General features: G+C 41.6%; 1 protein-coding gene across 1 annotated transcript in view; it reads left to right on the top strand.

Moving 5' to 3' along the window:
* The window catches only part of FUCA1 (alpha-L-fucosidase 1), a 40,546-nt gene extending 17,088 nt beyond the window's left edge, over positions 1–23,458 (top strand). Inside the window, exons 2-8 of the mRNA XM_077482067.1 lie at positions 4,032–4,166; positions 4,297–4,434; positions 11,540–11,645; positions 11,977–12,177; positions 19,699–19,889; positions 20,298–20,397; positions 21,627–23,458. Of these exons, the coding sequence (XP_077338193.1) occupies positions 4,032–4,166; positions 4,297–4,434; positions 11,540–11,645; positions 11,977–12,177; positions 19,699–19,889; positions 20,298–20,397; positions 21,627–21,767 (1,012 nt within the window). The 3' untranslated portion in view covers positions 21,768–23,458. The remainder of the gene's footprint in view (positions 1–4,031; positions 4,167–4,296; positions 4,435–11,539; positions 11,646–11,976; positions 12,178–19,698; positions 19,890–20,297; positions 20,398–21,626) is intronic.
* The last annotated feature ends 496 nt before the right edge of the window (positions 23,459–23,954 follow it).

Genomic DNA, 23,954 nt, shown 5'->3' with positions numbered 1-23,954 from the left:
GTCCTTTTCTTCCCACAAATAGAGCTTTCTTTTGATGGTATTTGATTGCCTCTGCGATTTTTATTTTTTGCGATATAAACGTAAAAAGACCGCAAATTTTGAAAAAAAATGATATTTTCTACTTTTTGTTATTAGAAAAATCCAATAAACTCAATTTTAGTCATACATTTAGGCCAAAATGTATTCAGCCACATGTCTTTGGTAAAAAAAAAGTCAATAATTGTATATTTATTGGTTTGCGCAAAAGTTGTCACATCTACAAACTAAGGTACGTTTTCTGGAATTTACGCAGCTTTTAGTTTACGACTGCCTATCTCATTTCTTGAGGTGCTAAAATGGCAGGGCAGTACAAAACCCCCCCAAATGACCCCATTTTGGAAAGTAGACCCCCTAAGGAAATTGATAAGAGGCATGTTGAGCCCATTGAATATTTTATTTTTTTGCCTCAAGCGATTGAATAATGACAAAAAAAAAATTTTTTTTTTTTTTTTACACAAAGTTGTCACTAAATGATATATTGCTCACACATGCTATGGGCGTATGTGAAATGACACCCCAAAATAAATTCTGCTGCTTCTCCTGAGTACGGGGATACCACATATGTGGGACTTTTTGGGAGCCTAGCCGCGTACGGGGCCCCGAAAACCAAGCACCGCCTACAGGCTTTCTAAGGGCGTACATTTTTGAGTTCACTTCTCACTACCTATTACAGTTTTGAAGGCCATAAAATGCCAAGATGGCACAAAACCCCCACAAATGACCCCATTTTAGAAAGTAGACACCCCAAGCTATTTGCTGAGAGGCATGTTGAGTCCATGGAATATTTTATATTTTGCCACAAGTTGCGGGAAAATTACAAACTTTTTTTTTTTTTTTTTTTTTTTTTTTTCACAAAGTTGTCACTAAATGATATATTGCTCACGCATGCCATGGGCATATGTGAAATGACACCCCAAAATAAATTCTGCTGCTTCTCCTGAGTACGGGGATACCACATATGTGGGACTTTTTGGGAGCCTAGCCGCGTACGGGGCCCCGAAAACCAAGCACCGCCTTCAGGCTTTCTAAGGGCGTTACAGTTTTGAAGGCCATAAAATGCCAAGATGGCACAAACCCCCCCCCAAATGACCCCATTTTGGAAAGTAGACACCCCTAAATTTAGGGGTACACTAGTGAGACTAGGTAATAAATGGCGGGTGCCCTGAAACTATAAAAAAATAACTAACCAACCAGCGTCACCTGTAACAGTTATATGGTGATCACAGGTGAAAGGGTTAACTAGGGGGCAATCAGGGGGCTTTATGCGGTAGTATATGGGGGTCCCTGGCGCTATAAAAAGCTGCGGCGAACCTAAATACCTACCTGCCTAACTAGCGTCACCTGTGACACTAATACGGCGATCAGAAAAATGATCGCTTATTAGGCTGGGTTCACACTGGAGCGATGCGGAAACGCCGCGAATCCGCGGCGGGTTCCCGCATCGCATGCCTCCCGGCGGCAGTTCACACTGCCCTATGCGAACTGCTGGGAGTGTCAGTGAAATGTTACTGACACCCCCAGATCAGTTCGCATATCGCAGTGCGATCTGCAAACTCGGATCGCATGGTGTGAACACCCATGCGATCCGATTCTGCTGCGGGCCAAAAAAAGGGTCCCGTGCGAATTTGCGGCGGGTGCGGCGGGTGTGGCGGGTGCGGCGAATGGCTGAACTCGAATCGCACAGAGATCGGATGTGATTTGCACTGCAGTGCGGTGCGAATCACATTCGTTCTCATAAACCGCTGCAATGTGAACCCAGCCTTAGTGACACTGGCGACGGGGGGTGATCACGGGGTTAAACCTTTATTGGGGGGGTTAGGGGGGTACATTAGAACTAAAGGGGGCTAACCCTAACTGCCCTAACAGTTATTACAGTCACAAATGACACCAATGCAAAAAAAAAAAAAAAAAAAAAAAATGACATTGGTGTCACTGTGACTGGGGGGCAGGGGTAATTGGGGGGGTGATCGGGGGGTAAAGGGGGGGTGTGAGTGTGCCTGGCATGTTCTACTGTGTGTGTAGAGTGTTGGTGCAACTTACTGATCCGCTCTCCTCCGTGTCGGAACGAAAAATACCGACACGGAGGAGAGAATACATCACTTCCTCTCCTGTGTTTACATTACAGGAGAGGAAGTGATGTCACCGGGGATTTCTATTCGTCGGGAGCGATCGCGAGGGGGTGGCCATGAATGAATGGCCGTCCCCTCGTCCGGGATCGCTCCCGAACGAATACCGACCGCCGCAGGCACCGGGCGGGGGCCCGATCGGGCCCCCGACCCGCGGGAGGCAAGGGACGTACATGTATGTCCTTATGCCTGCCCGTGCCATTGTACCGACGTACATCGGCGTGCGGCGGTCGGCAACTGGTTAAAGTATTTTCTCTAACCTGTTCCTTTATAGGAATTTAAGTGGATGGTAGGGGTAGCAAAGGCGGTATTTTTATTTCTGCCTACAAGTAAGCTTTATTATGAATAACACGCACGATCAGGAGATATTCTAGGGAGTAGCAGCCAATGTCATTGGCACATTCGCTCTGAAGAAATGGCATACCGGTGCCATTCCTTCAGAGCCCTTTGCCACAGCCAGGACGCCTGCATGCATGCAAGTGACATCATCGCAGTTTGGTCATTCAAGAGGATTCAGCCTGCGAACCCGGAAGGAAGACGGGTTAAAAAATGGAAGCCTCTGCAGCGGTGACCGCACACTGCTGAAGGGCTTAGTTTCAAGGGAAGTCTTTCATGATGTGTGCTATGCATACTAGCACAGGGGTGTGTTTTTTTTTTTTTTTTTTTTTTTTTTTTTTTTTTTTTTTTTTTACAAAGCCATTACTATTGCTTCAGGGCCTAGTACACACCACTTGTGTGCACTGATCGTGAGATTGTCGGCAGACAGTTTTTAGTCACAAAATGGCCGGCTTCTATCAGGACAGCTGCCATACACATGGGCCGACTGTTGGCTGATTTTCTATTGACCCGGCCAATGCCCATGTGTACTAGGCTTTAGATTCATTAACAAACACTAAGGCAGACTTGAGTGAGCCAGTTTGCAAAGGTGTGTGTGTGTGTGTGTGTGTGGGTGTTTGTTTTTGTTTTTTTTTTTTTTTTTTTTTTTTTTTTGTCCAGTGTTGGTTTTAAACCAGGGGTCTCCAAACTTTTCAAACAAAGGGCCACTTTATTGTCCTTCAGACTTGAGGAGGGCCGGATTGTGGCCAGTAGGGGCAGGAAAAATGTCACAGGCCCAGCATCGGTGAGAATAAATATGGCCTCAGGGTTGGTGGTCAATAAGAAGAGTAGTAGTCACCCTTATAGTAGGAGGAATAGTATCCCATCATTGGTGTCAGTGGAAGATATAGTACCTTATTGTTGGTGTCAGTGAAGGAATAGTGCCTCATATCAGTGGAAGGAATTGTGCCCCAAGGGCCGAATAAGGGCAAGCAAAGGGCCACATCTGGCCGCAGTTTGGAGACCTCTGGTTTAAACCATGAGAAAACAAGTGCATGATAGACACCGCCCCCTTATTTGCACTGTATGTGATGGTAAATGAGCTTTTGAAGGTTGATTTTAAAGCTCACTGTACAATCTCCTCCTTTTAGATCTATGGAGTACAAGGCCCTGCCTGATTTAATGATTTGATTTGAATGGTTTTAGGTATGTCCTATTGCCTAGTTTTGATAAGTGTAAAGATTTGTAAAGTGTGTGTGTGTGTGTGTGTGTGTGTGTGACCAGGCACTTCAGAGTGGGAGACTGACTGGGTATTCTGTTATGGTGCTTTGCATGTGCACAGAACAGGACATTTACTGAAAGTTTGCAGATATAAACCTTTTGACCACAGCCCAGTGTTTTTGTAATTTCCTTACCTCGGCTTCTCTGTAACCGTTTCTTTGAACCTTTTTGTGCGGCAGATGAGTGTTACAAAACGATTATTTATTTTTTCATCATTGTTCCTCATTCTTACTATTGGCATTACTTAACCAAATGTCTTCTCTTGCTTAGGTATGTTGTTTTGACGACAAAACACCATGAAGGTTTCACTAACTGGGGCTCTCCTGTTTCCTGGAACTGGAATGCTGTAGACACTGGTCCACATCGTGACTTAGTAGGAGACTTGGGAGGAGCATTGAAGAAGAGGTTTGTTTTGCTTAATAGAATTTGCTTCACGGCTTCTTGTAAACCACCACCCAACATCTGTTATTCAGTGGCTGGCATTGTTAAAGATAATAAAATAATTTATAATACTTTTTTTTTTTTTCCCTCCTAGAAACCTGCGTTATGGACTGTATCATTCCTTGTTGGAATGGTTTCATCCCTTGTATTTATTAGACAAAAAGAATGGCTTCAAAACACAGTATTTTGTGTTTTCAAAGACTATGCCCGAGCTGTATGATTTGGTAACAAGGTAACCATAGCTTTATAAGCAAATGCAATGTATTTGTTATTTTGAATTCATTTAAAGTAACGAAAGACAAAACTTATCTGCTTGGGACTGCATCTGTTCCACAGCTATCAGATTTTAACAGAGGGCTGTCTGTGCAGCCACTGCATCTGCCTTCGCTTCTATAGGCTGCCTGCGTGGAGCTCGGGGTTTATGCTTGCTACTTTATGCAAAATGGGGAGGGGGGGGGGGGGCAGTTCTACTTTAAAGCACCGCATATATTTTTAATAGCAAGATCTCTGAAACTGCAAGTAAAAAAGTGTGCATGCATACTTGCTAATCTGCTCAAGAAATATGTAAATTTAGGTGCTTGCAACTTTAAAATTCTATTTTGACAACCGTATATGTGCTCAAACGCAATAGTCCATAGACTAAGACTATCCATAGCACAAAGTTAGAGGTTTTTCCACACTTGGATAGAAATGTTTTTTTGTGACCGTTCACTCAAAACCAAATGCTGGTGCCACCACTTGAAGTGTGAAATGCTCACTCATTAGGAAATGATCAACTCGGGAAGGTCAATCCTGTGCTTTATATGAAAGCAGGAGAAATTCCACAGTTCTTGATACAGTCCTTTTTTCTTATTTGGATTCACTGCAATGGTTGCCAGTTTAAACCTCCATCGCTCCTCCACAGCTCACAAGAGATGCCAAGCAACATGAGAAATGCTCATAATGTAGTATATTTTATTACCATAAAAATCCCATTAAAAGCCAACATCTATTGCATTTATTCTTGCTGATAAGTGCACCAAAGTATACAGCCCGATGACCAATAATGGGAGGCCATTCTGCTCCACTCCTATGGGGAAGGCTTGCGTTCCAAGCGTGGGAAGTACGAGCCTGGACAGGACAGCGGTGATTACTGAAAGTGATGACCAAAGCCCGCCTCAACGCATTTACGCTGGAAGCTCTTGTGATAGAGGGGTTTTTTTTTTTTTTTTTTTTTTTTTTTTTTTAATAAAATTTTGTTTATTAAAAAAAAAAATTGTTTTCCAAAAAACACATACATACAACAAGAGCTGGGCCCTGTTTACATAACAGCAGCCCAACCAACTGGCCGCGCAGGGCCTAACATCTTAGTGATAACAATTCTCTACTAACTAGCCCCACCCCTCACCCCCATTTTGTCACAGCTCAGCCCCTCTATTATGCGGATTACAACCTTGGATCTAGGTTCCCTCAACCTCTGGTTAAATGATACCTGTATGCGTACAAGTTCAGTATCCCCGGCTCCAGTTTTGTAGTTATTTGTTACACTTTATTTATTGCCCACTTTATTGTCTCCACTCTACCATCTCGTTGGCTTCCTCAGTTCTGTGTTCCCATGCTTTCCCCCTCCAATGTATGGCCCCAGAATCCCAGGAATTCCTCACTCGGCCTACTGTATTTTCCGATTCGTACCAAGCCCTCCAGACCTTATCAAATTTCTTCCCACTTCCCCCTCACCCTGTTTGCGATGAAGGTTTAAACTGGGCAACCATTGTTGTGAACCCAAAGGAAAGAGTGTGGAATTTCTCCTGTTATTATAAAATGCATATGTGAGCACTTCATGTGGTGGCACCAGCGGTAGGTTTTGAGTGAAAAACTGAACCATTTGCATCCAGGTGTGGGGGATCCACTAACTCTTTGCTATGGACTTTTCTTAGTCTATGAACTATTGATCATACTGTTTATGTATAATTTCAGGTGTGTGTGTGTGTGTGTGTGTGTGTTTAAAATTTTGAGCAGGTTTAAAGTGTATTACACAAAGGGCAGCGGCAAATTCTTTTTCATTCTGTTTGTTGTCACTTTGCACTAAATTTTAGATTAGTTTTGTTATGGTGCCTTACCTTTCACCTATAATTTATACTTGCTAATCGGTTGCTGCCTCTTTTACATTGCTCGCATATGTTATTCACGTGTCATATTGCCTATTTTCTTCCTTTGCAATAAAAAAGTGAAGTGCTACCACCTGAGGAAAGTTATGTAATCATTGCCTCACAGAATGGTTCTTTAACCACTTCAGCCCTGGAGGATTTGACAGCTCAATAACCAGAGGACTTTTTACAACTTAGCACTGCGCTGCTTTAACTGGTAATTGCGCATTCATGCAATGTTGTACCCAAATGAAATATGCTTCCCCGACCCAAAATATTCGGCCACATGTCGTTGGTTTAAAAAAAAAAGTCAAGCGTATATTGGTTTGCACAAAAGTTAGTGTCTACAAACTGGGGTACGTTTTCTGGAATTTACGCAGCTTTTAGTTTGACTGCCTATCGCCTTTATTGAGGTGCTGAAATGGCAGGGCAGTACAAACCCCCCGACCCCATTTTGAAAAATAGAGACCCCAAGGAAACTGCTGAGAGGCATGTTGAGCCCATTGAATTATTTTTTTTTCTCGTCACAAGTGATTGAAAAATGCTGAAAAAAGGCTGTCACTAAATGATATATATTTCTCACACATGACATGGCTATATGTGGAATTACACCCCAAAATACATTCTACTGCTTCTCCTGAGTATGGGGATACCTCTTGTGAGCCATTTTTATTTATTTTTTATTTTGGAGCCTAGCCACGTGCAGGATTTCTAAGAGTGTAAATGTTTGATACCACTCATCACTACATGTCACGGTTTCGAAGGCCATAAAATGCCAAGATGGCACAAGCTATCTGATGAGAGGCATGTTGAGTATTTTGCATTTTTTTTATTTTTGGGGAAAAAAATAGATTTGAAAAATACTCACCATGCCTTTTAGCAAATACCTTATGCTATCTGGACATTTCAAGGCCTCCGTAACTGTGATGGGTATTGAGGCGTAAAATCACAAGCCTGAAGGTGGTGCTTGGTTTTTGGGGTCCTGTACATGGCTAGGCTCCCAAAAAGTCTCACAAAGGAGAAGCAGCAGAATATATTTTGGGGTGTAATTCCACACATAACCATGCCATGTTTGAACAATATCATTTAGTGACAACTTTGTGTGTAGTAAAAAATAATAATAATTTTCCCGAAAACTGTGGCAAAATATCAAATATTTCATGGACACAACATGCCACTCAATAAAAAGCTTGAAGTTTCTTCTTTCCAAAATGGGGTCACGGGGGGGGGGGGGGGGGGTTGTTTTATCATGACCATTTCAGGGCCTCCAAAACTGATAGGTAGTGGGGAAGTGAAATCGCCATTTTACGCCCTTAGCCTGAAGGTGGTGATTGGTTTTTGGTGTCCTGTACACTGCTGGGCTCCAAAGTCGCACATGTGGTATTTTGGGGTGTAATTCCACATATGCCCACGGCATGTTTGAGCAATAGATCATTTAGTGACAACTTTGTGCATTTTCCTGCAACTTGTGGCAAAATATAAAATGTTCCATCGACTCAACATGCCCCTCAAATAGCTTGGGGTGTCTACTTTCCAAAAATGGGGAGAAGATTTATTTATTTTTTGAACTGTCCTGGCATTTTATGCACAACATTTGTAAGCTTATGTCACACATCACCCATTCTTCTAACCACTTGAAACCAAGCCCTTTCTGACACTTTTTGTTTACATGAGAAATCTTTTCTTGCAAAAAAAAAAATTAAAAAAAAAATTAATTTGAACCCCCAAACATTATTTTATATAATTTTTAAAGCAAAGGCCCAACAGATTAAAATGGTGGGTGTTGCTTTTTTTTTTGGGTGGGGTGGGAGAGACTGTAAACTGAACGTTGTAGATTAGGATCTCTCAAAATGTGATGGCCATCACGTCTTTCGAGACCCTGTTAGTGTTCCTATGACTGTGTGGCGCTGAACCCTACGTTAATACTCAACTAGTGTGTGGTAGCGTTTGAAACAATTGCCAATGCAGAGACCAGGTTGGTCAGGACAGGAGGGACAATAAAAGCAGGTGTCGGGTCTAAATCCACATTTACTGCAGACCCAACATCCTCTTTGGGTAGAGGTACCAGGGAGGACATAAGGAAAATGCCTCTGGCTCACTGAATTTATGTTGGGAATTTGGGCAAGAGCACCGTCTGGAAATAGAAGGGCTCTGACGATCTATTCCTGGAATTTAAGGATCCAGTCCATCCTGAAGCTTTGTATAGCACAAAAGTGTTCAGAGCCAATTGAAATAAAATAAACAGACTTTTTTTTTTTTTTTTTTTTTGTGTACCAGTGTCTGGTCTTATGGCCAATTGGGTACGGCGCCAACAATTGGTTAAGGTTGTATTCGTGGACACAGAGTTGTTTCTCCGCAACACCAGTCGCCCTTCACTTCACTGCCAACAAGTTATTACACTTCAAGCAGGCTCTATCCCCGCATCTAAGTGGGGATTCTACAAGCCGCTGGGGGAAGCCCTGGTGATTATATTTCACAGTGCCACATACGCCAATTCCATAAACAAAAAAGTGACTAAAGTGTTACGCTCGTGTGATAATTGTCCACGTACAAGTGGTACCCCTTTGCGAAGGGTGATGCCAAGTCCCACAGTATCTTACCATAACTCCCTATGTAGTCTGGGCAGTTCTCTGGCTCTACGTGACTATCTTTCCCTCATTAACCATAAAACTATATGTATAGCCTGTTTCCCTGTCACAGAGCTTATACATCTTGACCCTGTATCTGGCACGCTTGCTGGGAAGATACTGTTTGCTAGACAAGCGGCCAGAAAGCTTAATAAGGAACTTCTCTACGCAGACAACTTGATCGGGAGTAAACAAGGCTGCAAAACGTTGGTTCAACTGGTTTACGAGGTGCCAAATTTTGTAGAGCCGATCAAAACACTGGCATATGGTAAATTGGGTCAGTGGACCAATATGACCAAAACTCACTCTTTTTAGTTATGCCCATGAGGGATAGGCCCAGAAAGGTCTTAAAATCGGAAACCATAATTGGTTTCCAATCTCTGGCAAGGGTCAGCTGGGGGTTAGCGGCGATGACTTGACCAGCATACAAATTGCTTTGATCCACAATAGATCTGTAGAGATCTTTGGTGAAAAAGGCGAATAAAAATCAAGTGACGTAAAATCAACTGTTTCTACCTGAATGTGGGAAGTACGGGTGCTGCAGAAGTGGTGCGCTCCCAATTAGGATTGGCGAATGCAGCAGGAAGGGCACTATGGGCTCGACAGGCCTGTGTTTTGTCTTCTTGGTAGCAGTGGGACACTAGTCGTGATTGCCACCTCGCCGGCTTGAACTGCACTTATGGGACTCTCCACGTCACCAACTGTTACTGTAGTGCTGGATGTACTAGACTTCTGATGTTTGCCAGTTCACCAGACAGATGAACGGCGCTAGTACTTGCTCTGCTCCATACGAGAACTCTGACCTGATCTTAACTCTGCCGACAGTTGTGGTCCCATGCCATCTGTCAGGGTGCCACTGCTGTCTACAGGTTCGTATTCTGAGCCTGAATCTGACAGATGAGTGACTTCCTCTTCACTATCTGTCATGCTCAGAAATATGTCGGCCTCTTCACTACTGTACCTTCGATTTGACATTTTGGTCTCTAGATGTACTGGTACAGTAGTAAGATACGCAAGGAAAAAAAGCACCTGACTGTCAGCGACTGTTTCAAATGCTGCCAAAAGAAAACTGTTAGCGATCAAAGGGATTAGGCCTGACTCTGCGAACGCTGCAGTTGTGTTTTTTGTAAGTGACAGTGATCGCTTTGAGGCTGGGATGGGCTGGGCTGGGCTGGGCTTGGTGGAGGGGCTAAACGCAGTTGCTAGCATGTATCTGGGCTGATCCCGCTAACGCTGCATTTTTGGGAACCCTAAACTGCTGGGGACGCTAGTATAGATCTGATCAGATATTGCTCTGTTCAGGCACTTTACTACTAAGGGAGGCATATCGTGCGTGGGTGTTAGCGCTACTGGCACTGCCTGGGGCGATGCAGACCCTATCTGACGCTAAAACGTAACTTTGATCACCCGCCGGGTGATCAGGGGGTTAAACCTTTATTGGGTAAAATACGGCGGGTGCTCTGACGCAGATTTGTCACTAATGGCACCAGTACAGCAATCCAAAAAAATTGGAATGCTGTACTAGATGATACAGTAACAGGGAGCGAAGGGGTTAACTGGGGCTTGACCTGGTGTCAGTGTAGTGCTGTGCACTTCCTCTGGTATGTCTTCTCTCCTGAGTCTGGAATGGAAAAGACTGACACGAGGAGACATGACATCACTTCCCCTGTCAGTGTTTACAGTTGTTCAGACAGGGGAAGGATCTCATTCACAAGGTCCAGGCCAGACTTCATTGGCCTGGGCCTAGAGATTGATCGGTTCTGGATCGACTCCGATCCTTATGGCCAGCGGGGGGGAGCGCACTACGACTCTTCGCACAGCAGGGCCAACCTGCCGCAGTATAGCTGCGGCGGCTGGTCTGGAACTGGTTAACTTTGCCTGTCAGGAACTAGGCATGTATTAGGACTGTTCTATCCTAATCCTTAATTTCTTCTGCTCCCATCTCATCCAATTGTTGATTTACTAAATGCAGCTGTCAACTAATTGAGATAACCGAACATCATTTTCTTGACAAGTGTATTGTTCAAATTGGGTGGGTGTGGTTTCATTAGTGCTGAGATTTAACTTTTAAAATGAATGGCATACTTTAAGCTGCTGAACTAGGCTTTAGGCTGGGTTCACATCTCCATGTGGAGCAGCTCACAGCAAGGGTCTGGTGCGTCGTCCCTGTTCACCTCTTCAGGTCTTATTTTGGTCTGAATTTTTGGCTGATATCTGACCTAAAAAAGACCAGAAGACCAACAGGACCCCTGTGCAATTAGCTCCGCAGCTGTCCCAGAGCTGTGTGAACCGGCTCCATTGAAAGCCAGTCACAGGCTCCTGACATATGAATTGCAAGCAGGGGAAACCCACATCCAATTTGTATCAGTGTGAACTAGGCCTTACTGTGAGTTCTGAGCCTCCAGCGTTTTGCTTTTTTTTTTTTTTTTTTTTTTTAATATGCAGAGTCTCCAATTTCGAAGTAATGGACACCGTTTTACTAAGAATGTTTATAGGAGGAGTGATGACTGACTTATCTTTATGAATTCCATATATTACATATACAATTTTTATTTATTTTTTTATTTTTATTTTTTTATTTAAGATACCAGCCAGATTTGCTTTGGTCTGATGGTGACTGGGAATCGCCAGATACTTACTGGAACTCTACTGACTTTCTGGCATGGCTTTACAATGACAGCCCTGTTAAGGTATGTGTGTTTGGTTTTGTTTTTTCCTGCCTATATTGCTTTCATTTTTAGGATATGGTCATCTCTAGAGATCCACATCGAACAATATGCCACATATATAAATGTTTCAGTTTTTTCACATTTTGCAATCTAGGTTATGAATATTTGATTAGTTGATGTGGGGAATCTGGCTACTTGAGGGTTATTTTAAGTATAACCTATATACTTTATGTACAGTGCTGTGCAAGCTGTTGGTGCTATATAAATCCTAAATAATTATAGAATCATAATTAATCAAACTGTCATTGATATTGTACATTTTTAGTTCTAATTTTATTACATTTATTTTTAGGACAAAGTTGTGGTGAATGACCGTTGGGGAAGTAACTGTTCTTGCCATCATGGAGGTTATTATAACTGTGCTGATAAGTTTAGTCCTTCTACATTGCCTGACCACAAATGGGAGAAATGCACTTCCGTGGACTACTATTCATGGGGTTATCGACGCAACATGCAGTTGTCTCAGATTATGAATGAAGCAAACATCATCTCTGTGAGTAAAATGCATTTTTTGTTTTTGTTTTGAGGAACACATGCATTTAAAAAAATTGTGTGTGGTTTGTATATATTATCTCCCAAAGTGAGTACACCTCTCATATTTTTGGTAGCCTCCTTGGCGGTATTCCTGAGTCTGGCTCGGGGTAAGATTTAAATACCATAAGCGGTATTCCCGAGCCAGACTCGGGACCGCATCGCTGGATCCATGGAGGGGTTTACTTACCTTGGTATAAAAAATGGTGAAAAGAAATTGTGCTATGGATAAAGCCGATGTGTTAGTGGTATGAGCTGCCTCTACCTAATATTACCACCCACTGGGTGAAAATATGTTGGATGTAAGGGAAAGAAAGCAAATCTGGCGCTATACCTTTTTTTTTAAGATTTAAATATTGGTACGGAATAGGGAAAAAATGATGCACCTATTCGTTCACCTATGGTGTCGCAGTGGTGCTAAAAGATTAAAAATGTGTAAACACAAGTGGGATTATAAATAAACATAAGTGTTTCATGAAGTCATATTGGTGAATAAAATGTTAATAAAAGAAAAATATATGCGTGAAAAAATATGTATATGTGAGAGAAAAAAAAAATATAGATATAGAGAGATGGAGATCTATCCGGTGAGAGTATATCCTTTGCAGTCACACTATACAATTCTTATGCGAAAGTGCATACATAAAATTGGTAAGTAACGATACAATTAGGGCTGAAACAACTAATCGATTAATCGACAACTAATCGATTATGAAATTAATCGATTACTATTTTCATAATCGATTAATCGGCCTGTAACATAATGGGGTTAAAAAAAACTAAAATGAGCCCTTTATAGTACAAAAATCACTACTGTAAATATTACTTTCACTGTTCTACAGCAAAAATTGAACCCCTTCCAGTAGTGATTATCTGCTTTTTTTTTTGTTTGTTTTTTTTTTTTTTTTGTATTATAAAGGGCTAATTCTAGTCTTTTTAACCCCATTATGTTAATAAACATCTTAGACCTGGTTCACATCTATATGTTTGTTGGTGCTTTTTGCAGAAACGCACTACAGTTCATTTACATGGTTTTCTATGGGACACGTTCACATCTGAAAGGGTCAGGGACTTTTAACGCGAAACGGTGCTTTTTTTGGTTCAATGGAGAAGCTGCAGAAAAGCATGTAATGCATTTTTGCAGCAATTTGTGTTTTTTAATCTGCCCAAAAAAATGCAAAAAAACGCAAATTGCAGTAAAATCACGTGCGCAAAAATCAAAACACACAGCAGAAATAGATCAAAAGCAAAAACCGCATAGGTGTGTACCGAGACTTATGCTGGCCTCACTAATCAATTTTCAGGTGAGAATATTCAGATGAAAAATCTTTGCACATTTGCTGAATGAAAGAATTTTGTTTGAAATTTTCAGTTAATTTCTGAACAAAAACCACATACATTGTCTGAAAATTCCTTTGACCAAGAAGTTTTCTATTATTTCCAAATTTTCCCGTCACTGTGGTTGAAAATGAACGTCAATTTGACCCACTTTTTTTTTTTTTTTTTTTTTTTTTTTTTAGGTTATTAATCGAAACAATAATCGGCCAACTAATCGATTATGAAAATAATCGTTAGTTGCAGCCCTAGATACAATCAACTATCAGAAAATGCAGGCTGTGAAAACATTCAATAGACAATCAAGTCCTCAGGTGTGCAGGTGCAAGAAAGCACAAAGTTTCCAAAAGTCCCAAATGATTGTACAGATCATTTGTGCAGGAGATGTGTAACTAATAATGAAGATCTTCCCAGTGCGCGTGACAAAAAGTGGTAATGCCCTCACCAGACACCCTGCCCCTGCAGGGGTAGTATAGCCTCCACAGTGTGAGCCCCTGTGCTGCTGTTTGGTTCTCTGGGGGGTTCGTTTGTCATCCGCTGGGGGTCATTTGTTTAAGTTCTCAATAAAAAAGTTTCCATAGTGTAAACCATTTCAGTATAAGGTACTTTATTGGGTAAATGAATTGTACTCACATTTAGCAAAGTAAAAACATGGCAAAAGCATAAAACCGTCCTATGGCTGCTACAGCTGATGGTGGATATTGCACATCCCGTGGCCATGCCCTACGCGTTTCGTCACACCAACATCATCTGGACCCCCCCCCCCGAGAACCAAACACTTTTTACTTTTAGCCACTTCAGTCCCGGAAGATTTCCTGCATAATGACCAGGCCATTTTTTGTGATATGGCACTGCGTCGCTTTAACAATTGTGCGGTCCTGCAACGTTGTACCCAAACTATATATATATATATATATATATATATATATATATATATATATATATATATATATATATATATATATATATATATATATATATATATACACACACACTTTCTTTTGGTGATTTTTGATCACCTCTGCGGCTTTTATATTTTGCGCTATAAACAAGTAACAATTTTGGGGGAAATAACAAAACTTTTTGCTATAATCTCCCCAAAAAACATTTTTAAACAAATTTCTTCATCAGTTTAGGCCAATATTTATTTATCCTCCATATTTCTGTAATAAAAAAAGTTTGGTTTGCGCAAAAGTTATAGCGTCTACAAAATGGGGGGGGATTTTTTTTTTAAACCAGTAATTGCGGTGATTTGCGGCAGACAGATTGGACACTTGACACAATTTTGGGATCAGTGCTATAAAAATGCACTGATTACTGTGTAACCTGGCAGGGAAGGGGTTAACATTAGGAGGGTGATCAAGGGGTTAAATGTTTCTTACTATGGGAGGAGACCTATTGCTGTTTTGTAATTGCTACAAACAGCAGATCTGGCTCTAGTGCCCATCAGCTATGCGCATCGGGTCCCCCGTTGTGCATGCCTGCTATGTCTTTTAAAGGAGCCGACTTGCCCATATGGTGATTTCACACGAATGTGCCACTTTGCCAATGTATATTGGCGTGAGATGGTCGGCAAGTGGTTAAGGCCTTTATTGGCTAGTAATGCAGTGGAGTACTTCAATGCCTGCGATGAAGCATTGTCCTGCATAAGTATCTTGGTCTCCTTGAAAGATGCAGACTTTCCTGTACCACTGCTCGAAGAAAGTGTCGGTCTAAAAACTGGCAGTAGGTTTGGGAGTTGATGTTTTTTGGGGGTTTTTTTTTTTTTGGAGTCTATCTTCAACCCAAAAAGGTCCAACTAGCTCATCTTTAATTATACCAGTAATACCCCACCTCCATCTTGCTGGCATTTGAGTCAAAGTGGAGTTCTGTGACCATTACTGAGCACTGAATACTTTGTACTGGGCACTCCAGGTAGGTTGCAGTTCTGGAATATGACAGCACTGGAGATGATAGGTTCCTGGCAGCTGCACATTTTGATTCTTCTCAAAACATTGACAGTTTATTATTATTATTATTTTTTTGGCCTATTTTTTTGCCTGAGGGAAAGAAGCTGCCCAATAATTATGCACACCTTGATTAGGGTGTTTGGTCTCCTTAGGCCAAACCCTCCCTCATTGCACAAAAATGCAAAAATTATATGCCTAAATCCAATAAGCATTCATGTTTGTTCATGAGCATTCATGTTTATACAGCTTGGAGTTGGACAACATGCATAAAAATTATGATTTTAGTCTAAACACTTTTGGGGTTTGAAAGATGAACACTTGGTGATAAAGATTTTCCACAAGACACAAACTTGTCTTTTTCTGCTTTGTGCCACGTTGAAATGAACCTCATCAAGTGCCCCCCCCCCTTTTTTTTTTTTTTTTTTTTTTAAGCCTTCTCTTTTGGAATATATCAGGCGTGCACAAACACACCTGTTGGACTTATAGTGAGGGGAAAGTATTTGAGCCCCTGTTTTTGTATGTTTGACCACTGACAAATGACCAGTCTATAATTTTAATGGTAGTTTTATTTTAACAGTGAGGTAAAATAACAAATATCCAGAAACTCATTTCAAAAATGTTTTTTTATATATTTTGATCTGCATTTTAATGAGTGAAATAGGATCAAATGCTTATCAATCAGCAAGATTTCTGGCTCCCAGGTGTCCTCTAAACAAGTACCAAGCTGGGATTAGGTGCACTCAGAGTGCTCCTAACCTCCGCTTGTTACCTGTTAAGACACCTGTCCGCAGAAGCAATCGTATTCCAATCTCTCCACCATGGCCAAAATCAAAGCCCTGTCCAAGGATGTCAGGGATAAGATTGCAGACCTACACAAGATCATAGCCAAGCAGCTTGATGAATGGGTGACAACAGTTGATGTGATTATTCGCAAATGGAAGAAACCCAAAATGACCGTCAATCTCCCTCTGTCTGGGGCTCCATGCAAGATCTCGCCTCATATCATTTCATTGATCATGAGGAATCAGCCCAGAACTACACGGGAGAATTTCTTCAATGGTCTCAAGGCAGCTGGGACCATAGTCGCCAAGAAAACACACTACGCCGTGAAGGACTGAAATCCTGCAGCACCCGCAAGGTCCTCCTGCTCAAAGTACATGTACAGGCCTGTCTGAAGTTTGCTAATAAACGTCTGATTCAGAAAACTGGGTGAAAGTGTTGTGGATAGATGAGACCATGATCTTTGGCCGCAACTTGCCATGTTTGGAGGAGAAATGCTGCCTATGACCCCAGGAACACCATCCCCACCGTCAAACATGGAGGTGGAAACATTATGCTTTGGTGCGTTTTCTGCTAAGGGGACAGGGCAACTTCACTGCACCAAAGGGATGATGGACAGGGTTATGTACCATCAAATCTTGGGTGAGAACCTCCTTTCCTCAACTAGGGCATTGAAAATGGGTTGTGGATGGATATTCCAGCATGACAATGACCCAAGAAGCACATTAAGGTCCTGGAGGGGCTAAGCCAGTCTCCAGACCTTAATCCTATAGAAAATAGGTGGAGGGAGCTGAAGGTTCGAGTTTCCAAACTTCAGCCTCAAAACCTTAATGACTTGGAGAGGATCTGCAAAGAAGAATTGGACAATTTCCTCCTGAGATGTGTGCAAACCCGGTGGCCAACTACAAGAAATGCTGACCACCTGTGATTGCCAACAAGGGTTTTGCCACCAAGTACTAAGTCATGTTTTAGGAAGGGGTCAAATACTTATTTCACTCATTAAAATGAAAATGAAGTCTTTAACTTTTTTGAAATGCATTTTTCTGGATGTTCTGTTTCTCAGTTAACATAAACCTACCATTAAAATTAGACTAATCATTCCGGTTCGGGGCAGAGAATTTAAAATATCACTTTTCGCAGACGTCGTCATCCTCACCCTGACCCAGCCTAGGACCTCACTGCCCAATTTACACGCAGAACTTAGCCGATACGGGGCGATCTCGGGTTACAAAATCAATGCATTCAAGTCAGTAGCCCTCCCACTTAATATACTGCCAGCTGAAGGGGCCCATCTGCGTTCGGCATTCCCCTACCGTTGGGAGAATTCTTCTCTTAAATACTTAGGGGTTCAACTTACCCCCTCCTTCCCCCCCCCCCCTCCTTATAGGAAGATCAGGGGACTTATCCATAAATGGAAGGCACACCATATCTCTCACGGGACGGATCACATCCATTAAAATGGTAATTCTCCCCAAACTCCTCTATCTATTTCAGACACTGCCTGTCCCGATCCCCTACGCGCACCTTCGTATGCTCCAGAAAGACTTGCTGAAATTTGTGTGGAACTTAAAAAAAACATCGGGTCCCTGGCTCGGTCCTAACTGCCTTGCGGTCGGACGGCGGTTTGGCATTCCCTGACTTGGTTAAGTACTATCAGGCGGCACAGCTTCGGGCTATAGTCTCATGGTTCCCACAACGATCGTATAACAAGTGGTCGGAGATAGAAAATTTTGGCTAGCTCCGGTACACCCGAACAGTCTGCTCTGGGGGGGCGAATGTAGCGATTGAAACTAATCGGTTGTTGGGCCCGATGGCCCAACTCCGTCAGCTCTGGCAGAAGCTGTCCCGTCAATGCAAGCTACACTCGGCGTCATCCTTGATGACCTCGTTCCTTTGTAACCCCATGCTCCCGGACAGCCTGACTCGCCAGATGTCATGGCCCTGGGCATCCCGAGGTCTATTTCACCTGGGACACCTGATAGACCCCAGTTCGAGAAGAATGCTTTCTTTCTCGGAGCTCCAGGCCAAACATGACCTCCCCCGACAGACGTTCTACAGTTACCTCCAAATCAGACACTTTGCGCAATCCATAGCCCCGAGACTCCAATTCTCCCCGCCTTCCCCATTTAAACTGATTATATTGGATGGATGGAATCGCAGGGGGTTAATTTCGGACCTCTACCACATTCTCAGCTCACACCACTCCCAGATGAGGGGCAAGCACAAGTACACGTTGAGATGGGAGAGGGAACTAGGCAAGGAACTCTCACCTGAGGATTGGCAGGCGGCTAAATCTTCTCTATGCACCCTTTATAAGGAAAATGCCTATAAAATACTCTTCCATTGGTACCGGACCCCAGAGGTACTCCACAAAATATACCCTTCCACCTCTGATCGTTGCTGGCGCTGCCTGAAAGCCAGGGGTACCCTGTTCCATATATACTGGACTTGCCCCTTGATATCCCCTTTCTGGATATTGACCCAACAGCTCCTTGTCTGTTTGCTGGAGGTGCCCGCCCCACTTGAACCCAAGTTCTTCCTATTCGGCCTGTCCCGACTTAAAATGGCTAAACCGTCCCTGAAGATTTTAAGACACATTCTCACGGCAGCCCATTGCCTGATGGCCCTTAATTGGAAAAGCCAAACGGCCCCAACTATGGAAGCCCTTTACTCTAGGATAAAGGACATAGAACTCATGGAAAGAATGACTGCCAGAATACGGGACAGGCTGGAGGAATTAGATTTGGTTTGGGGGAGATGGCGGCTGCTGGAGGACTAAGGGCGCACCGAGGGAGGTATGACGACGTGGATCTCTGGCTTTCTTTTTCCTATCTCTTTTCTGCCTTTCTTCTGCTTGGCCGACCAAACTATTGAAATCTGCTGTATGTGCCCGAGACCCGTTACCACATATAGCGTTTATCCCTGACCCTGCAATGTTTTGTAATTGCACTGCTGCTACTGGGCTTCTGTAATGCTTATTTCCCTATGCAACTACCGAAAAATAAATAAAATAAAAATTAGACTAATCTTTCCTTTCAGTGAGGAAACTACTACAATGTAGTAATTGCATATTTGAAAGGCCTAGCTTTTACCTGGCACTTCTGTACACCTAGAACATGCCTGTTTCCAATGAACAAGCACATTCTCCTGTGTTCCATAATAAAGGAATGCAATTGGTAAAAAAAATTAAAAAATCTTTACTCTGTGCTGTCTTGCCTAGGAGTTTGTCCAACTTTTGTTTTAAACACTAAAGTTTTATTATATTGACTCTTTCACCTAATAGCGCTTGATCTGTGACACCAATTTATCTTGGCTCTTAGTTTATATAAAACGGACCCTACCAAATTATGAACAATAGATAATCTAATGTAATATATTATGACCTACAATTTCTAAAATGTTCCTATATTGCCTCTCAGGACCTTGTTCAGACTGTGAGTTATGGAGGAAATTATCTCTTAAATGTGGGACCCAGCAAAGAGGGCTTGATTATGCCAATTTTTCAAGAGAGACTTCTCAATGTAGGAAAATGGATGGACATAAATGGCGAGGCAATTTATGCATCTAAACCTTGGCGGGTACAGCGAGAAAATACCACTTGCAGCATTTGGTAAGTGTTGTACAAACCATATGAACACATGTATCAGCTACTCGGGGGTAAGGATGCTAGCAACAGCTTGCATTACAGTCAAAAGCTGTTGGTGTATGGGGTACAGTATCATACATAGTGATGTTCTTATCTCAGAAAATACATTTGCTTCCAGGAATAGAGCTGTGGAAGATTTCAGTGCAGGATATGAGTTATAATGGCCATATTTACAGGTTCACCTTTTTAAATGCAGAATGACCATGCTTGACTGAAACTGTAAAATGTAACATGCAGTTTTTGCATTTCCGAATATTACTGGGTTAGTATGAATGCCCTATTTATCACAGACAAATCAAAGTTTTCCATCTCCATTTCTCAAATAGTATTGAATAAGGTGAATTTTTTTTAACAAGGTCATTTTTTTCTCAGGTACACTTCCAAGGGATCAGTTGTATATGGCATCTTTCTAACATGGCCTGAAGGAAATCAGATAAAATTGGTTTCACCAAAAGCCTCTCCAAATGCTAATGTGAGTATTTATATTTTATATGTAATATACATTTTTGGATATTAAAGTGGAGGCCCAGTACAATCTTTATCTTGGATAGTTGGTAAGGTATAGAAAATCTTTTGCATTTTTAACCTCCCTGGCGGTAATCCCGAGTCTGGCTCAGGTTAGGATTTTACTATAAGCGGTAACCCCGAGCCAGACTCGGGATCGCATCGCTGGATACAGGGAGAGGTTACTTACCTTGTCCCCTGGATCCAGTGATGTCCTCCGCGCTGTGTGATCGAGCTGTCCTCCACTCGATTCACACAGTGCCCGAATGCCGCCAAGCTTCCCGGCGACGTTACGGCGCACGGGAGCGGAGATCGGCGCCAAATTCAAAAAAGTTAAAATACACAAAACACACAGTACTGTAATCTTACAGATTACAGTACTGTATAAAAAAATACACACCCCCTTTGTCCCTAGTGGTCTGTGTAGTGCCCTGCATGCACTTTTATATTATAAATACAGTTTTTTTTCTGCCTGGAATTTGGAGATTGCCCATAGCAACCAAAAAGCGTCCCTTTATGTCAAAAGTGATTTTAGACCAACTAGAAAATAGCGATAATAAATTGGAATCCCTTGCAGAATTGAGCAATTTGTGGGGAAATTCGTCATCAAACACTAAATCTAATGACAGCGACAATTCTGCAAATGAGCAAATTTCAGTGTTTTTGTATTTGATTACATAGATGAATAATTTTTATTATTGTATTCTAAACTTTATCATACCCAGGATATCTGCTAGACTCTGGTTTGAACAGATTTAAGAGTTATTCCCAAGAATTACAGGACTATATCAATATAAAACGCCAAAATTCCATGCAAAGTAATTGTACCGCTTTCAGCACCTAAAACCAGAATGAATCGTACCGCCAGGGAGGTTAATTGAGATCATCCCTGTTAAGAGATCCCTTCACTAACAGTTGTATACAAAGTAGAACAGGAAGTACATCTTCTGCATTTCACTGGAGGAAGAGTGCAGTCAAATTTTTTTAAAAGCAGAGGTGTAAAAAAAATATATATATATATTCCAAGCTAGATCACCTAGAGATGTGTGTGTTCTGATCACAAGGTCATGTTTGTTTTGTATGTGGCTTTTGTTTTGCAGGAAATCTTATTTTCATAATACAGAAGTATATTTTTTATAAGTAATTTTGAGCTCTTTGGTCACCTTTTTCACTTGTTTATTGAATTGCTGCCTGCAGGTGACCATGTTGGGTCTCACTGGAGAACTGCAGTGGAAACCGGACCCAGAGTCGGGGATCATTGTTCAGCTGCCATCCATTCCTCCTGGCATCTTTCCTGTGGAATTTGGCTGGACATTAAGACTGAATGGAGTAAATTGAGTTTTTTAACGAAAAATAGCTGGTTGCATATAATAAGGGCAACTAAATGAAATCGGAGTATTTCATACAATCATCGAGACTGAAATTGTCGGTAAAGTGTCTTTTGCTGCTAAAGATGTGGTTAATCTGATCTAAAACTGTTTATCATTAGACTTGGATGTATTTTCTCACATTTCAAGGGAAATGTTGCTGCCTTCAGATTGGGGTGTTTTCTGGATCTAGGGAGTTATGAAGTTTTTTTATTGAGTCTGAATTAAATATGTACACTTTTTTTTATTTTTTATTTTTTTTATTTTTTAATATTCCACTATATCCCTGAATGGTTGGTATTCTTAATGTGAATTGCATTGTAAGACCTGATAGCCATTCTTTGTGGCTCATTCACACTTCTGAATTTAAGGAAAATTTCCAGGTGTAATTTGTAATTTTAAATAGTTAGGGCTGAGTTGATCCAAACAGACTTTCTATTAATGGATGATGCGGCCACTGTGTCTGCTGTAATATACTGTAGCAACTTTAGTAAGAGGCGCTGTGTTCCAGCTGCAGTACAGGCAACTTCCTGTCTGCTGCTGGCTGCGTGCTTCTCCCTTTTAAGGTGAAGCCTTGCATTTTTATTAAATACAGAGCTCCCTCTGGAAACTGATGTCTTCTGCCCACCTCTCGACCTTGGCCAACTGGAGTAAGGATTGTATTGATAAAAATACAAGGCTTCTTTTGAATAGCAAATAAGCACTCATCCTCACTCTTTAATTCCAGCTGCAGACAGTAAGTTAACCTTACTGCTCTGGAGACACAGCACTGCTTCTCTATGTAGCAAGAGCTACTACAGTCCATTAGAGCATGTAAAAGTGTCACATGCGTCACGTTCTTTAATGGAAATATATTTAGGCCAGCTTGGCACAAGCAAACGATTTACATTTTGGTAAAATATGCAGGCATTTTAATCTAGCTTTTGTGTATCTCCATATGCTGCAGTGTATTGTATTTTATTTTATGGTTCAGATATACTGAAAAGGTTAAAAGTTAAAAGCTATTTTATGAGTGTGAATGGCCCTTCAGACTTGCTAACTTGGAGTAAACCTGGGAGCAATATGGGGGCTGCCATTGATCGGTTACTTGGCTGGTAAGCTGATCCAGTAGCTTTAATCATTTCTGAGACACTGATTTAGAATAAATTTTCAGATTGAGAAGGTGAGCAAAAGGTGAGAACACCTTATCTGCTTACGTGTTGCAGGTTGAGGATTTAAAATGTGCAACAATGACAACTTGCATTTTCAGGTGCAGAGGTCTGCATAAATGCATTGTTTTTATGAGAGGTGTCTTGGTAGTTAAGTCGATCAGAGGAACAAGGAACAAAAGGCTTTATGTGATCTGTTCTTTTATGCCTTAAGGTGATTGCAGGTTGGTTCTGCTTACATAGAAGCCCCTTTGATACAAATTTTGATAGTAAATGACGTGGGTGTGTTGGCTGATCATTGCACATTCCTAAAGGTCAGCACATGTTTTTCAGGGTTTTCATTTTACATATTGCTAATAAAATGCCTATCTGGTTATCTTAGTATTTTTATTTTGTGTTCATTTTTGTGTTGTGCAGGACTGTGCAAAGCTAATGTACAAACTGAAACATTTATTGTTTTGTTTTTTTCATAACAATCTGTGAAAAATAAAATAAAAGCTGATTGGTTTGACTTGCTGTATTGACTTACTGTATTGACTTGCTGTACTTTTCTATCTTAATTCCCTTGTTGCTTCCTATGGGACACAGCAGACCTCCTGAAGCAGAAGCCTTTCTTCTAGAAGAAAAAAAGTTCACCCCCTGTGGGTAAACCTCTTGAACAGAAAGCTGAAACTTCAGTCTGCCCACTGGTTCCTTGTTGTGATGAAACTGAAGATTTTCAGTGCAGATCTTTTTTTGTTAACTACCTTAATCAGAACCTAGCTTTGCCTTGTGAGCTTAGCCAAAAGTTAATTGTACAACACATAACTTTAATCTTGGGTTAAATACCGCTACCTTCCGGTGATTAGATGCTGGCAAAATCCCAAAAATATATTGCCCCACCACAGTTGTGTTTTTTTTTTTTTTTTTTTTTTTTTTTTTTGCTAGTGTCCTCTCAGATGACACAGCTCTCAACTTACACATTTGAAGTGTGTGTGTGTGTGTGTGTGTGTGTGTGTGATATAGATAGA

The sequence above is a fragment of the Lithobates pipiens genome, unplaced genomic scaffold, assembly GCF_037356315.1.
Source record: "Lithobates pipiens isolate NorthernLeopardFrog02 unplaced genomic scaffold, aLitPip1_a1.2 Scaffold_16, whole genome shotgun sequence".
Classification (NCBI taxonomy): Eukaryota; Metazoa; Chordata; class Amphibia; order Anura; family Ranidae; genus Lithobates; species Lithobates pipiens.
The sequence above is the reverse complement of the archived record's forward strand: the minus strand, read 5'-3'. Positions and strand labels throughout refer to the sequence as shown.